At 46.0% G+C, this 13,965-nt stretch overlaps 2 protein-coding genes across 3 annotated transcripts in view; one reads left to right on the top strand and one right to left on the bottom strand.

Annotated features, from left to right (window-relative positions):
- LOC144148403 (cytochrome P450 3A5-like) overlaps positions 1–13,965 on the top strand; it is a 157,972-nt gene that overhangs the window by 8,442 nt on the left and 135,565 nt on the right. The window lies entirely within an intron of this gene.
- LOC144148386 (uncharacterized) overlaps positions 1–13,965 on the bottom strand; it is a 105,329-nt gene that overhangs the window by 57,407 nt on the left and 33,957 nt on the right. Inside the window, exons 3-5 of one of the 2 annotated variants that reach the window (XM_077679929.1) lie at positions 6,024–6,173; positions 3,401–4,028; positions 868–996 (exon numbers count right to left, since the gene is read on the bottom strand). In XM_077679929.1, the coding sequence (XP_077536055.1) occupies positions 868–996; positions 3,401–4,028; positions 6,024–6,173 (907 nt within the window). The remainder of the gene's footprint in view (positions 1–867; positions 997–3,400; positions 4,029–6,023; positions 6,174–13,965) is intronic. The other variant, XM_077679937.1, reaches the window with a different exon arrangement.

The following is a 13,965-nucleotide window of genomic DNA, read 5'->3' as shown; positions in this document are numbered from 1 at the left end:
ACCGTTAGCATCATAGCCGGCCCGAAAGTCCCGTTTCTCATCAGAGGGGAGTAGGATCCCTCTACTTTCCCCACGTCAGCAGGGAGCAAGATCCCGCTCATCATTCACTGGACTCACGCTAGTGAAGACAAAGGTGTTCACTCGGTTAGTGAGGCGGAGGTCATGATGGTGATGATGAGGATGCATTGTGGCGTACGAATGTACGTGCGGATAATTTTTTTAGAACAAGCATACACCAAAGTCTAGGATACAATCCGCCCCCATACGAATCCTCGTACTGGTGATATAGGAAAAATTTGTAAGACAAAATTGCAGTACATTTTCAGGAAACCAATAAAAAATTAAAAAATGCGTTTTGGACCTAGCCGGTACACCACTACGAACGGGATTAAGCTGTGATAGGCAATAATAAGAAATTTTTAGGAACGTAGAAAGGAATAAAAATAAGAACAAAATAAAAATAGAGGAAAAAGTAGAATGGAAACCTAGCCGCTCGTGCCCCGTACAGACAGATCATTTTCGATAGTATTCCTCACATCATGGGATAAATCTCATTCAGCTTTTAGTGTCCGGTTCAGGGCAAAGTTACTTTCGGAGGAAATCAAAGCAACCCTTACGTGGTTCCGGAAAACTTCCCGTGGAGTTGATCTCTCATGCGGTCTCACGTCACCGGCTGCGCGCGCGAAAACGTCAGGGAAAACGGATCGGGCGGTCAATCACGCGAGACCGCACGAAAAATCGACCCACCGGAAGTTTTCCGGATACATATGTGGTGCAGGCTGGGAACCCCTTTCCCTCTCACAGTCACCTCACCTCACCCCGTAGGATTTGCCTGCGGGCTTCTCCGTGCACGGATGCACTACTCACCTATATTACAATGGCGTTTGGGATCAAACGACGTCATCCTCGCCCCATCTCCTGTGATGGTCGCAGATATTGGCGATGACTTGCGGCGTGCGGACTCCCCAGGTCGAAGGGTCGCATGGCTCATGCTGGCTGCGGACCATGAGTGCCACGTGAGACACTTTCGGGCAGCCTACTGCAAAGGGTTTGCTATTGGCAATGCTCTCTGCATACCTCAGAATTTATAGCCCTTCGGTTTTTTTGTTTTCTGGATGCGGGGGAGGTAAGAGCGAAAACAGAAAGATGCGCAAGTTGGTTGCAGTACCGTGAGTCATATTGACCGCGTGAAATAAAAAGGATGAAGAGCAGGAAAAGTCAGTACGAGCTTAACATTAGCGCCATGAGACAAATGCTATTAAAGCCGTAACGGTACACGGCCAATTACGCGACAAGACTTGCGCGATGTCGTAAGCGCTGTTCGTTTTTATGAGGAAAAGGCAAATACACCAACCGAGGGGTTTTATTAAAAACAGTCCCAACGTTTCGCAGCCTTCTCGGCTCCTTTATCAGGCCGTGACTGCGTTCGACCACAAGTAGCATTTATTTAACGTAGCTTCTTTTTTTTTCTTTGTCTACTCGTTTCTTGCCGTTTATTAAAAATCAAGTGGCTTTTAATAAAACCCATTAGTTGGCGTATTTGCCTTTTCTTCGATTTTATCCCAACGCTACAGAGTTCTGTTGGAGGTGTTCGCATTCAAATGTTCATTTGTATGTGGTTTTTCTCGGGGTTTTTAGGTATGTGTTTATATGCCCCGGGTTTGTGACCGACACAGCGCCTGCCTGGCCGTTGTGCAGTTATCCAATTATTAATTTATTTAAGACTTACATTGAGTCTAGTTGGGCTAGCTACAATGTCTCAATTTATTTTGCTTAGTTCATGCTGTGCAGTCTTGTAACGTAGAACAGCGCGCACGCCGAAAATTATTTGTGTACTGCCCTGATATTGTACTTGTACTGTTCACTTCATTTTTACCAGCCATGTTTATGAATATTGCTAGTTTTTGAATCCGGGCTCCGTGTCCTTTTCTATTTTGATACGGTTAAAAGTTGGGGACCGCCTATTTTTCACTGCCGGTATTTGTGAAAGGTGCGTTCTTCTGCCAAATAACCCTCCCCTTTGGGACACTTGTTATGATTCCCTTTCGAGACGCAGATATAAAAGGAAACGCACATCGGGAGTCTTTGTTCTAACGCCCGAAGTGTTTGTCCGTGCTCGCTTGCCACGGGCGTCGCATGCTGGCACTGTGCCACAGACGAACGACACATAAGCGATTCGCACTCCTTGCTTCCTTGTCGCCGGCACCTGCTTGCTTGCTTGCACGTTCACATTTCGGTTTCACCAATGTCGCGCGGGAGTATAAATTCCAGCGCGTTTCACAAGTGATTGTCCCAACGCTCGCAAGTACATTTGGAACAGAACAGTTGATCACTGCGTATGCTACTTCAATACAGGTGTCCAAAGCTACTTGTCTCGCTGTCGATAATTTGTCCTGAGTTGCCACAGTGGACCCGAATGACGCAATCTGTGCGACCAACGGAACAAATCTGTCGCATGACAAGTCCGATGCAGATGGGGTTGAAAGAGTTGATCTGCGCGGCGGTGGTGCGGAATACAAAACGTCGCGTTCAATCCGCATGCCTGGACTTTCATTCGCCCGAATCGCTCTCCCGTTGACAGGGGTTAGTCGTTCAAGAGCGTTATGGCGAAGCAGATATGCACGGCGGTGTTTTAGCGCATGTCGGAGTGGCAACGTTCTTTAATCAAACATGACATGTAAGAAAACTGCGTCTGATCTTTGAACGTCAAAAAAATTCCAGGGCAGTTGCTGCGGGAGATTTTTCAAAAAAAAAAAAAAAAAAAACTATTCATCGTTTCGTAAAGCGGGTTTATGTCCCTCTTAGCTTTGTTTTGTTGGTGACTGACGTGTTTTATCGATGGCTCCAGTAAGCGCAGAGGGAATACGGTGAGTAACGGCAAAGCCGCTACGAAATCCAGGAATCGGCAATTAACCCACGTCACTGTGAAGTAGGGCTCACGCAAATGAGATAGAAATCAAGTGTGTTTGAGAGTCTTGCCGAAAATGTCTTTTTATGGAGCGCCCAGTCACCAATCCTCCAGGAGGTGTTTCGGCCTGGTCGGTTTCTGATGTTATGTCTTAAACTTGAACGAGCTAAAACATAAATACTAGTGTTGACTGTGCTTTATTACTGTTCAATACGAAAATGACATTTTGCATTAATTAACGTCTCAGAGTTGATCCCATCTCTGAGTAAAATACACGCAACTCGAATGATTCGCTACATCAGTCGCAGTTACTGTTTACTTGGTCGTGTTGCAGGAGAAGCAGGCCCACGGGACCGTCTCAGAGGGCCATGACATCAGTCATAAGGGGGAGGGCTTTATCTGGTCGGCAGCTAGCGTCAAGTGTTAATTTTATATTCTCAAAGCCCCTTCGCATTCTGGGCGAAAGTTCTAATTATACGCCACATAGCTTACCTTGTCTAAAGGGATCAGCCTGCATGCTGGCGTGAAAGCTTCCTTCGGACCACGAAAATGACTGTGAAGGGAGGTCGGGATCGCCAGCATCCCAAGCCGCTCGCCTTCCGTCGGCGGTGGGGATGGTGCAACCCTCGCCCTGGTATGAACCGCCATCCGAGGGGCTAGGAAGGGCGAGACCATCCTTCGGGGTGCCTTCGTACTCCGCCGCCAAGCGTTCGAGCCCCAGAGCTTCTTTCACCCGAGACCAGCTGGGGAAGCGGCTGTTTTTGACACTTTTGTTGTCGGCGTAGTCGTCTTGAGTCCCCACAGACTTGCTTCTTTCTCGGGATCGGCGGCGACAGTTTCTGGAACGAAGCGTCACCTGCGTCCGGCTCTTGTGCAGACTGGACTCCTCCGCGCTTAACGTGCCACCATACGCTCCCGGGCTTGGTGTACGCGGTGACGCTCGACTTCCTTCGAGTGCGCCGTCCGGCTCCAGTAATCTGGCCATATCGTGCAGGTCCTTCATATCCTCCAAGTACTGCACGCGCCTTTGAAGCTTGTGATTCTGCTCCTTAAGGTCACCCAGCTGCTCCATTAGTTTGCAAAGGTTATCCAGGTGGTCCAGTCCAACTTTTGGTTTGGCCTGCGTGCATATTAAGAACAAAGATGAGATGAGAACCTGAAGGCTTAGCAAGAGGGCACGTAAGAAAAAAAAAAAACGCATGCTGCTTAAAGTGCGAAATCATTGTAATGCAGTGCGATCTGCATGCATTGGATGTGAGAAAAATTTCAGCAGAATGATTGAGGGCAATTACAAGGCTTGATGCAAATTGGCAGTGGCAGCTGTGAAGAAACAAAACAGGCCGTGCGAAAAGGGCACTTTCTGTGTCGCCTCCTCGGCGAGATTCGAGGCTGCTACTGATATCAGCGATATATTTGAATCAGTTGCCGTGATGGCCGGTCGAGAAGGAGAGTGTGGGCACTTCATTTCCATCACGCTCACCAGGCGTGAGATACAGTATTCAGATGAGTAGTTGGAATAATAGTACATGTCGCCAGCAAGGCCTTTCGTAAGCTGCCTTTGTTTTTCTATTCTAATATCTACAATTTCTCTCTTACTATTTTTTAGACTACGCAGTCACGCTCAGGCAGGAACACCCTATTGGAATTTGATGCTACAAGACGATTTAACGCTGTCGCGTAAGACGAGAGGCAGTGGAAGCATAGATGGCAGATTCACAGGTGTGTCACGTGGGCAGTTTCACTTTCGTGTGTGAAGCCATACAAGAACACCTGAATACGCGACGAATGAGCTTCTATTGAAACGCGATAAGTACCACCTTGTGGTCACTGAAAAGGACTTTGCACATTTCTGAACTAACAAGTCGCTACATATACCATAACGTGTGGTCGGCACTTTGGAATCGTTGACGAGACGGAGGTTGTATTGTTACCTGAAGTGGATGAACTAACCACACCTCCGCGCATCTGCGGGTGCGTTCCTTCTGCGTCTCTTCGTAGGCCCGCTCCTCTGATGGGGTCCGAAAATTGCCAGGCCACTCTATGTGTGGTTACTGCGCTTTATGCAAACATACAACTTTCGTCTAGACCACGATGTTAAAGTGCCGCTCATTGAGTGTCTCAACGTCTTGTCCAGGTATTCTTGCGTTTTCATCCCTCTCATCGTTACGCTACCGCACTCCCTGCACCACGTCCCCGAACATGGCGGCGAACGTTATGTTGCATTTAGGTTCTTGGCCGACCCTTCCGAGTACAGTGAAATAACATTGATTAACTAGTAATAGCTCCTTAGACAATCTATGCGTCGATGAAGACGACGATGGCAGTAACAACGATAATCGTGCAATGCTGCTTACTGCGCTTTATCAACCAAAATGGCAATGGCGAAAACAATGACAATGACTGTAAAAACTAAGTTATATTTAAACTCCGCAGCCAACCCAGTAACTGCAATGACAGCCATCATTTTTCGCGGAATCCGAAACCAGCGTGAAATGTACGGAGGAATCCAATACACAGCTTTCGTTATAACAGACGAAACGTGCGAATACGCGCCTCTACGCAACGAGCAAGCTGGTTCACGGAATCATCAACGTAAAGTAAAAAACAGCGCAATTTTGGACGGCCACAGGAAGGGAGGAAACACAGGACAGGCGCAGTCCTGTGGTTCCTCCCTTTCCGTGGCCGTCCAAATTTGCGCAGTTTTTTACTTTACGTTGAAGAAGCACCAACTCGCCCACCAACACGTTCTTCTAAATTCGCGGAATCAGCCGAGGTAATTCGCCCAAGAGGTAAATTTACTGAGGTAAATATACACAAGAAGGACTGACGGGGTTTGCCATGTCCTGGCGCTCACTCAATTCGTTCTTCTCTGCTAGACATAGCTTCGAGGGAGACGGTTTAAATTTCAAGCTCCGTTTCGTAACAAGGCTTTGAACATAGCTCACAGGAAGGTTATGCACACGCGGAATAGCATGCATTCCGTTTGCGTAGAAAACCTATTTAGGGTGCAATATAATAATGCATGAGCACGTTTCAGAGGCATTCAGCTACGTTAATGCTCTCGTTAGTCAAACCACAGACATACACCTACGACAAAAAACACTCAGGGCTTCACCTTGGGGACTCTGCTGTGCCGCCTTGTCCGCTCTAAAGACCTTGATGTCGACGTCCCGGGCAGCTCAGCAGGAAGGGTGAGAAGGAATTCCATGAAGTCTTTCTCGCAGTCAAGCATTTGGCTTTGCTCGCGGGTGTGCGCACTGTGTGGCTGCAAGGGTCGCAGGCAAAGATTTCTAAGTAAAAAATTCAAACCAAAGCAAAATCTAAATGCGTACTAAGACTAATATTTTTATATAATTTTTGTATTGTTCTGAGTTATATTAAGTGTTTCTTAGTGACATCAAAAACACCACTTCGCTGGATGAAATGTGTGATAGTGCACCATGCTGGGCTAATTGATGACTATACAGGGCGATCAAAGTTAAGTCGACCGATTTTTTAAAAAATTAAGCGCTTGGATGTACGTTAAGACCACATCTACAGTGAGTTTGTGCGCCCAGGGGGACACATATGAGGTGGCAATTTTTGAGGTCGGTGGACTAAGGAACTAAAATTGGATAATTAACTTTTTCGTGGCTGCAGTAAGCAGGCATGTATGCATTGAAAAGTTAGACCCAATCGGGTTTCTAGGCAGTTTCATTTGGCAGAACTTTTCTAGCGCATTCCTACTCCGAGATATCGAAGTGCCAAGTTTAATAGCCATTCGCATGATTACGCATGTTAGAAAGTGGCGACCGGCGCAAAGCTCCACCCTTTTGTTGTGTGTTTCGATAGCGGTTCCGCCTACTGCAGATTGCGATAAAGCCTGCAAAGACTGAAAGGGTGCCAGTTATCAATTTTGCCTATTCCTTCACCCTGTTGTCAAACTAACACCGAACACAGCAGGAACGTCACAAAAGGGAGAAGCTTTGCGCCGGTCTTCGCTGTCTAGCATGCGTAATCATGCGAACGGCAATTAAACTTCGCAGTTCGATAACTCGGAGCACGAATGCGCTAGAATTCTGCCAAATGAAACTGCGTAGAAACAAGAGTGCGTCTAACTCGTCAATACAAACATGTCTACTTACTGCAGCCGTTAAAAAGTTAATTATTCAATTTTTGTTAATTAAGCCACTGACATCAGTAGTTACCACCTCATTATGTGTCCCCCCTCGGCGCATAACCTCACTGTTGAGGTGGTCTTCACGTACATCTCAGCGCCTAATTAAAAAAAAAAAAAAACCTGTCGGCTTAACCTTGATCACCGTGCATACTGAAGTAGGAACACCGCACTTGCTAAAATGTGTAAACAACTTTCTGGCCCTGTATCTACAGTAGCACAGAAAGAGAAAGCTGCAACTCATTATAAGACTTTTGCGCGCCATATAAAATGTGCGGCATAGAAATGCTCTCTTCAATCACTGAAATAATCTGATTTTTTTTTCCTTTATTTAATAAAGACAAATGTTACGGGCATTTTAGTAAAGCGGAAGTCCGAGGTTTGTTTTCATTGTATTTTCGTCAGATTACAAAACTCGAAAGTGTTCAGAATTCCAAAATTTAAACTTGATTATCTACAACAAAAATAATGATTTCATGTCAGCCACGTGGCGTTTAAGCAATATAAATAGGATTATCTCGTATGTTAAGCTAATACTTAGCTGACGGACACGTCTTCGTAGAGGTCGGTAATACATTATACTTATCCGCAGTTTACGCAACGTAAGTTATAAATATTTCCCTTTAGATATGTTGTATCAGTGGTCATTTACAGCATTCCTATTTATGTAAAAGACGGAGTATAGCGCACAACAAAGACCAAGAAAGATGAAGAGACTGGCGCTGTTCGTACTTTATTTTCTTAATTGCACAAACAATAAGCAATAAGTCATTTTAACTCGGATTGGTATTTCCGTTGAGGTAGAAAGTTGTCAGTTGGTTATTTCACGTTTTTCATAACTTGCTGCCATTAAAAGTGCGCTGAAAAACTCGTTAATTGCTCTTTTGACGGACTTGACAAGCATATAGTATTCATGTGCTTATCGAGTACGTAAGGGTGTCCCAGGGTGTGTAGGTAAGGGTGTCCCAGTTACAATGAACCGATGGTAAAAAAGTACGTATTGGGAGCGGGAAACGAAATGTATTTGGGATATTTTTACATCTCTTGTCTGTCTGTTTCGCTGAAGATAGCACTGGTTGACCGGGTAATACGTGTTAACATTGTTTATCGCAAAGTCTAACCCTTGAGAACATTTCAGGCAAAGCACAAACACACAACCGAGGGTCGCATGGTTCATTAAAAAGTAGCCATTGAATCGATTGTTCGGAATACGAAATAAAATCGCTGCATTATAAAAACTGCGTCAAAATAAGGCGATATAACTGCACAAAATGCTAAACTACCACGCGTCATTGCAGGCAAGGCTTCGCTGTCGTGGTCCACGCGAAACAAACGAACAAAAAATCGGCCGCGTATCTGCTCACTTCGCTGTAAATGTCGTCGAAAGACAACAGTCTTCTGCCACCGCTGACAAATGAATGCCTGTCTTCTCCCTCCGACCACCTCTCACGCTCTACCTCTCCCGTCTCGCTCCTTCTGCTCCTTCCACGGTGGAGGTTTGCTGAAGTCAATTCAATTTTTTCACGTTCCACTGCTGCCTTTCGTTACTGTTGGACTTGAAATGCCAACATGTATGTATCTGTATGTCATGCTGTGCGCTCAGCCAGTCCCCATTGTCCACATCCTTATTTTAAAGTGTTCACACCCCCCCCTCCCTTTTTTTTTTTCATCCTTAGACACTTTATTTAGTCAACAGACCTTTTAAAAGTGTGTGCCATGAGACAAGATTTTCACACCCTTGTCAGCCAATAAGTGTATAAAAGTTTAGGGTGAACTCTCTATCTTAAGCGGCAACCACATGAAGCATTTTACGGATCGCGTCTGGCGGCCGTCGGCTTCTCCTAGTGGCGACGCGAAACGGACGTTGGAGAGGGCCAAATTAAAGAAAACAAAAAGCCAGTTTGATCAAGTAAGTGATTTTTAGCTAACAAACCTATCTAGCAGATGGCGGTGCGGTTAATTGTGCTCTGCAACGTTTTTTGCGTCGCCGCCAGGAGGCGCCGACCGCCTCCAGACGCGAGCAAAATGCTCCATGTGGTTGTCGCTTTAGCGTTTAAGAACTCCCGCTTTAAAAATTTCTTGCACGGCAATCCAAACTTGCTTCCAACAACTACATGGTGTATGCTTGCTTTGTAAACGCAACAATTTTAGCTTGACTAGTGCGAAGTGAGAAAGGCTGTTAGACAACGGAATTTACGCGTGGCTGTGTATCTACAACGCAGCACACAGGACCGTTAGCTGGAATAGTCAACTCCATCTGACTTCCCATGCTGCGCTGCAGTGCTCTCTTGCCACCACCATTAATTCACCGGGCGTATTGAAATTGTAATGCAAGAGAAAGTTATTATCTTGTCTCTCGAATGTTTTATCAAGATTATGGCGTCTGCCTCACTCCAAGCAAAACCAGTTGTGCGAAGGTACGTCACGGCATCTCCTTCTAATCATCATCACAATAGCGAGGGTGCGGGTGAAATTTTTTTTCCTCGGAGGTCGTACCGCACTCCCAGTTTGCCCCCACACCCCAGTTCAGCTGTATGCGGTGTGGAGTTCCAAAGCTGGCGGATCAGTGTTGGGGTTTGGTAAATAGGTCGAATGAATGCTCCTCTTGATAGGAGAGGACAGGAGGCGTTAAAATGGGAAGGGCGTATGTCCTAAGGGTGCCTTCTACTACCTTAGAGGTGGAAGAAGGTTTTAGTAGGGTGCACGAACAAGCATTCACCGAATGTCGGAACAAGCGTTCAACGGGCTGATATCGCCACTTAGGCGTTTTTATTCGGTTAGGGGTGTAATTGGGAAAAGTCCCCCTCGTCCTTTTAGGGGTTTGTTTGGGCAAAGTCTAGAAATTTGTTTTTGTGCATTTGAATGGGTAACCTTTGTACAAAAAAAAAAAAGCCCAGCTTGCACTAGTGGTGCAAGGCTGGAGAAGCAGCAGAGCTGGCGGCCCCTCTCCCTTCATCGCAGACCCGGCTGTTGCACCTCACATGGATTTCCGAACTTGCCGCTGAAAGTTATCCGTGACTGGCCATCCCGGACCATTTTGTCCACAGTCTTTCACATCTCTCCCAAAGTGGACCGCGCTAGCACGCGCTAGAATCCGCGGCAACGGGCTTCACGAACTAAGCGCCTGTAGCGCGAACTGAACGAACTAAGCGCCTGTAGCGCGAGGCGCACGCTGTGCTCCCCAATTCAGGCGTGAACGAACGTGAACTGGCGAAGAAAACAGCACGCGAGAGAGCACGCCACGAATCCTGAGCAGAGTGTTCTCGAAGGGCGAGCTGACCGATGCCGGGCGCTCCTCACGAGGCGCACGCTCCCAGGCGCTCGGCTGGGCTGACTTTTCTGGTAACGCCCCACGGCGGAAGTAAAAGCTTAAACAGCTCTGCTGTTGAAATCAATTCGATATATAAACGGGCCGAACATAAATTGAGGAATCCGTAAAAATACGCTATTTATCCCCGAATACAGATTCGCCAAATAGAGTTGGTTAGGGCAACACCACTTTTAGGACATTTGCATGGCATAAATATATTCGAAAATACCAGTTGTATATATTAACGGGCCTGGGAGGTAACCAGCAATGTGCGAGAGTACAATTTAGCCCCTTTTACTTTCTTAAGGGTGCATTTTACAAAAATGCAGCCGCGTAACGGGTCCTACGCCATAATAAGGGTGTAATATCTCTAGGTCTAGCAGTTTCGGCTGGGCGGCGGTGAGACAGCCAGAGGGTCACCTAAGTCAGCCGGGCACTTCTCTTCATAGATACAGTTTCGCCCGCCTACGCGCTCGATCGCGTTCCGAGGCATTCTGTTCCGTAATGGTGCGGCACCTGGTGATCTATTTTATCGACACGGGAACGCTTCGTGCGCCCCGAAAACAGATGGCGGGCTTAGCTCGTCTCCGTTAGAGTTCCTGTATATAGCTCCCCTACAGGAACTCTAGTCTCCGCTGATTCGAGCCTATTTTCATAGGGAACCGATTCCGTGCGTAATTAAAGCAACCACGGAGCTCAGTTATGAATTTGTATTTTGGTGTAAACGTGCGCAGGGATACCTGAGTGAGTGAGTGAAACACGTTATTAAAACGAGAGGCCGTAAGGAGGCCCTTGAGGGAGTGAAGACGAGTGGGAAAGAGGAAGTTCACAGTTCCCACAGTGTACACAGTTCAAGTCTTGGGGTCCTATTCCCAAAAGGCACACAGTTTACTCAGTCACTGGCACCAAAAGTGTAAGTCTACCTGTGCGCTGGGCAATATTGACATGCATAAACCTCGCCACGAGTGCAGTAGTTTTGAAAGATTTTCCTGTGAATTCTCCTGCTTCATGATCGCCATCATGGAAGCAGTATATTTTTTAATACGGCAAGGCGTACGCATATATTAACTTAGGCACTGGCGCATAGGTGCGCTAGTAGTTATTTGAATAGCGAGGAAACGGAGACCAAAACTTGCGCCGGTCCCCCGAAAACCCCAGGTTAGTGGTCAAAGAACTGCTACGTAGTAATATTGCTGATAGTTTGCGCAGTCGTTTTACGGCTTGGTTTAGCCCCGTTCCTCTTTTTCCTGTCACGCCAAATCGTACGTCAAAAGAAGAGTCATTTGTAGTAAAAAAACCAACCACACAATTCTGCTCATCATTCCTTGCCATTTATTTGAGGAAATAAATGACAAGGAATCATGAGCAGAATTGTGTGCAGTGATCCACCGCACGGTGGATCAGTCTGGGAGAGGAGGAGAAAAACGAACGGAAAGGCGGGGAGGTTAACCAGGTGTAGAGGTCGGTTTGCTTGACTTTTTGTCGCAGTTATGTTGTATCTGGTAACTTTCTTTCCGGTCGGGATTTTTACAGATAGGATGTAAATACGGGTTTCGACAGAAGGCACGTCAACGAATCAATTCTTTTGCTGTAAAGACTTTGACAGGCAAATTCTATGCGTGTGTGCGCGTGTTGTGCGTGTGTGTGTGCGTGTGTGTGCGTGCGTGCGTGCTTGAGCTTGCGCGCGCGCGCGTGTGTGTGTGTGTGTGTGTGTGTGTGTGTGTGTGTGTGTGTGTGTGTGTGTGTGTGTGTGTGTGTGTGTGTGTGTGTGTGTGTGTGTGTGTGTGTGTGTGTGTGTGTGTGTGTGTGTGTGTGTGTGTGTGTGTGTGTGTGTGTGTGTGTGTGTGTGTGTGTGTGTGTGTGTGTGTGTGTGTGTGTGTGTGCGTGTGTGTGTGCGTGGCACTGCATGGTTAGCATTTTGGTGTTGATACTTTGCAAGATATCAAAAGGAAAGATATTGAGAACCGAGCCAAAATTTTAGTCATTTTAAACCTGATGACCCTATAGTTTTCTGCGTTTCCAAAGAAATAAAATAATTGTTCCTGTGTTTTTATTAATACCACTGGTTGTTGTGATGTACATTTAAACAACACAGAAAAGCTGCATTAAAGAAACAATGCACGGTCAATTTTCCCCATAATGCGCGTTAAATTGTGCAGCGAGAGCTGTATGATGTTAGAACTTTGCCTCTAAATGGGTTTTAGAGTGGTGTATACACCACTCTATAGCCCACTTACTGTGTACAGTAAAAGAATCTACCTATCAGGTAGCTTCTTTTAGTGTAGCGTTGAGCTGTGATAGGCCAGTGTCATGAGACTGGCATAGTAGAAATTGCTGCAATGAGAAACGGAATTATCATAGTGACTGTACAGAAGGTTGGAAGGGCGCAGACAAAACGTCAGGTCGCTGGCGCTGTTGCCATGCTTGGACTGTTTACACTCCTTTCATCGAATTAAAAGAGGGTACATTAGACCATACCGCCGCCATGCAACCGGGTCTAATCGCAGTCGTGAACAGGACAACTCCAGTGTGAGATTGAGAATTAGGATCCATTTCCAATGGAGATTTAGCGTAATTTTGAATTAAAGGAATGCAATTTGGTAGGATATATAATTATAGTAGCATCAATTTAATGTATTTAATTCGAGAAATCGACATTACAATTTACTTCACAATTTTGTTCGTCAATCAGTGCGGCTACCGAAACGACTGCAGAAGCGTTGTCGTCGCACCATTTGTTTTCAAAATGTAATCGCTAACCATAAATGGTTATAAATTAAATAAGAGGAGACAGCGTGGCTAGAAAGTTATTTTGCCCGGAAAGCACGACATGATTTGTCTTACAGTATACATGCGTTGTAATCGGTGTTGCAGCTGTTTTTATAGACTATGACCCCCCCCCCCCCCCCCTTTCCCCTTAGAAGCCCATGAACATAAATCGATGGGAAGCCAATGGGATTTCCTAGCTATATTTCTACTCCGATGAGAACTATAGACGGGAACCAGGACAAAGTATTATTAGTGGTAAATGAGCCCTTATTTGATTTATATATTAACATTTGATCTGGAGCTCCAACTTTTTCCAGAATCACGCTTCTTACCAGTATATGTATCAGCATCTCGATTAGCGTATTTGCAAGATTGTAACGCGTTAGTTTTTTTCGCTAAAAGTAGCCTTCAAATCTATGAGCGCGTTACAATCGGGCTCAAAACCAAAATCGGCTTCGAAGAGGCCAGCCCCACCTCCATCGGCACTAACTTCTCCTTAAATGCACGATTCAATCCGAAACAATCCGTCAACATCGTGTGAATAGATTTTGACGTACCCATTCTTCGATGGGCATACTTTCGCCAGCTGCTGCACATATTGCTTCTGCTGCAATGAGCCCCTCGTTTCAGTAATTTTGGTTCCGAAAAAGTGCCAATGTGAAGCGTCCATCAAGCGCAAGGTAATTTTACTTGCCGACAGCGAGGGGAACCAAGCGGCATCTGGTAGGGTTTGTAGTTGGGCAACTTGGTACATAACTTTAACAAACCAGCGCGAAGCACGGGACAAAGAAAAGAGAAGACTACACACGCGCTTGTGTAGTC

This window comes from Haemaphysalis longicornis, unplaced genomic scaffold (assembly GCF_048455015.1).
Source record: "Haemaphysalis longicornis isolate Haplotype H1 unplaced genomic scaffold, Haemaphysalis longicornis Haplotype H1 scaffold_1, whole genome shotgun sequence".
Taxonomy (NCBI): Eukaryota; Metazoa; Arthropoda; class Arachnida; order Ixodida; family Ixodidae; genus Haemaphysalis; species Haemaphysalis longicornis.
The sequence above is the reverse complement of the archived record's forward strand: the minus strand, read 5'-3'. Positions and strand labels throughout refer to the sequence as shown.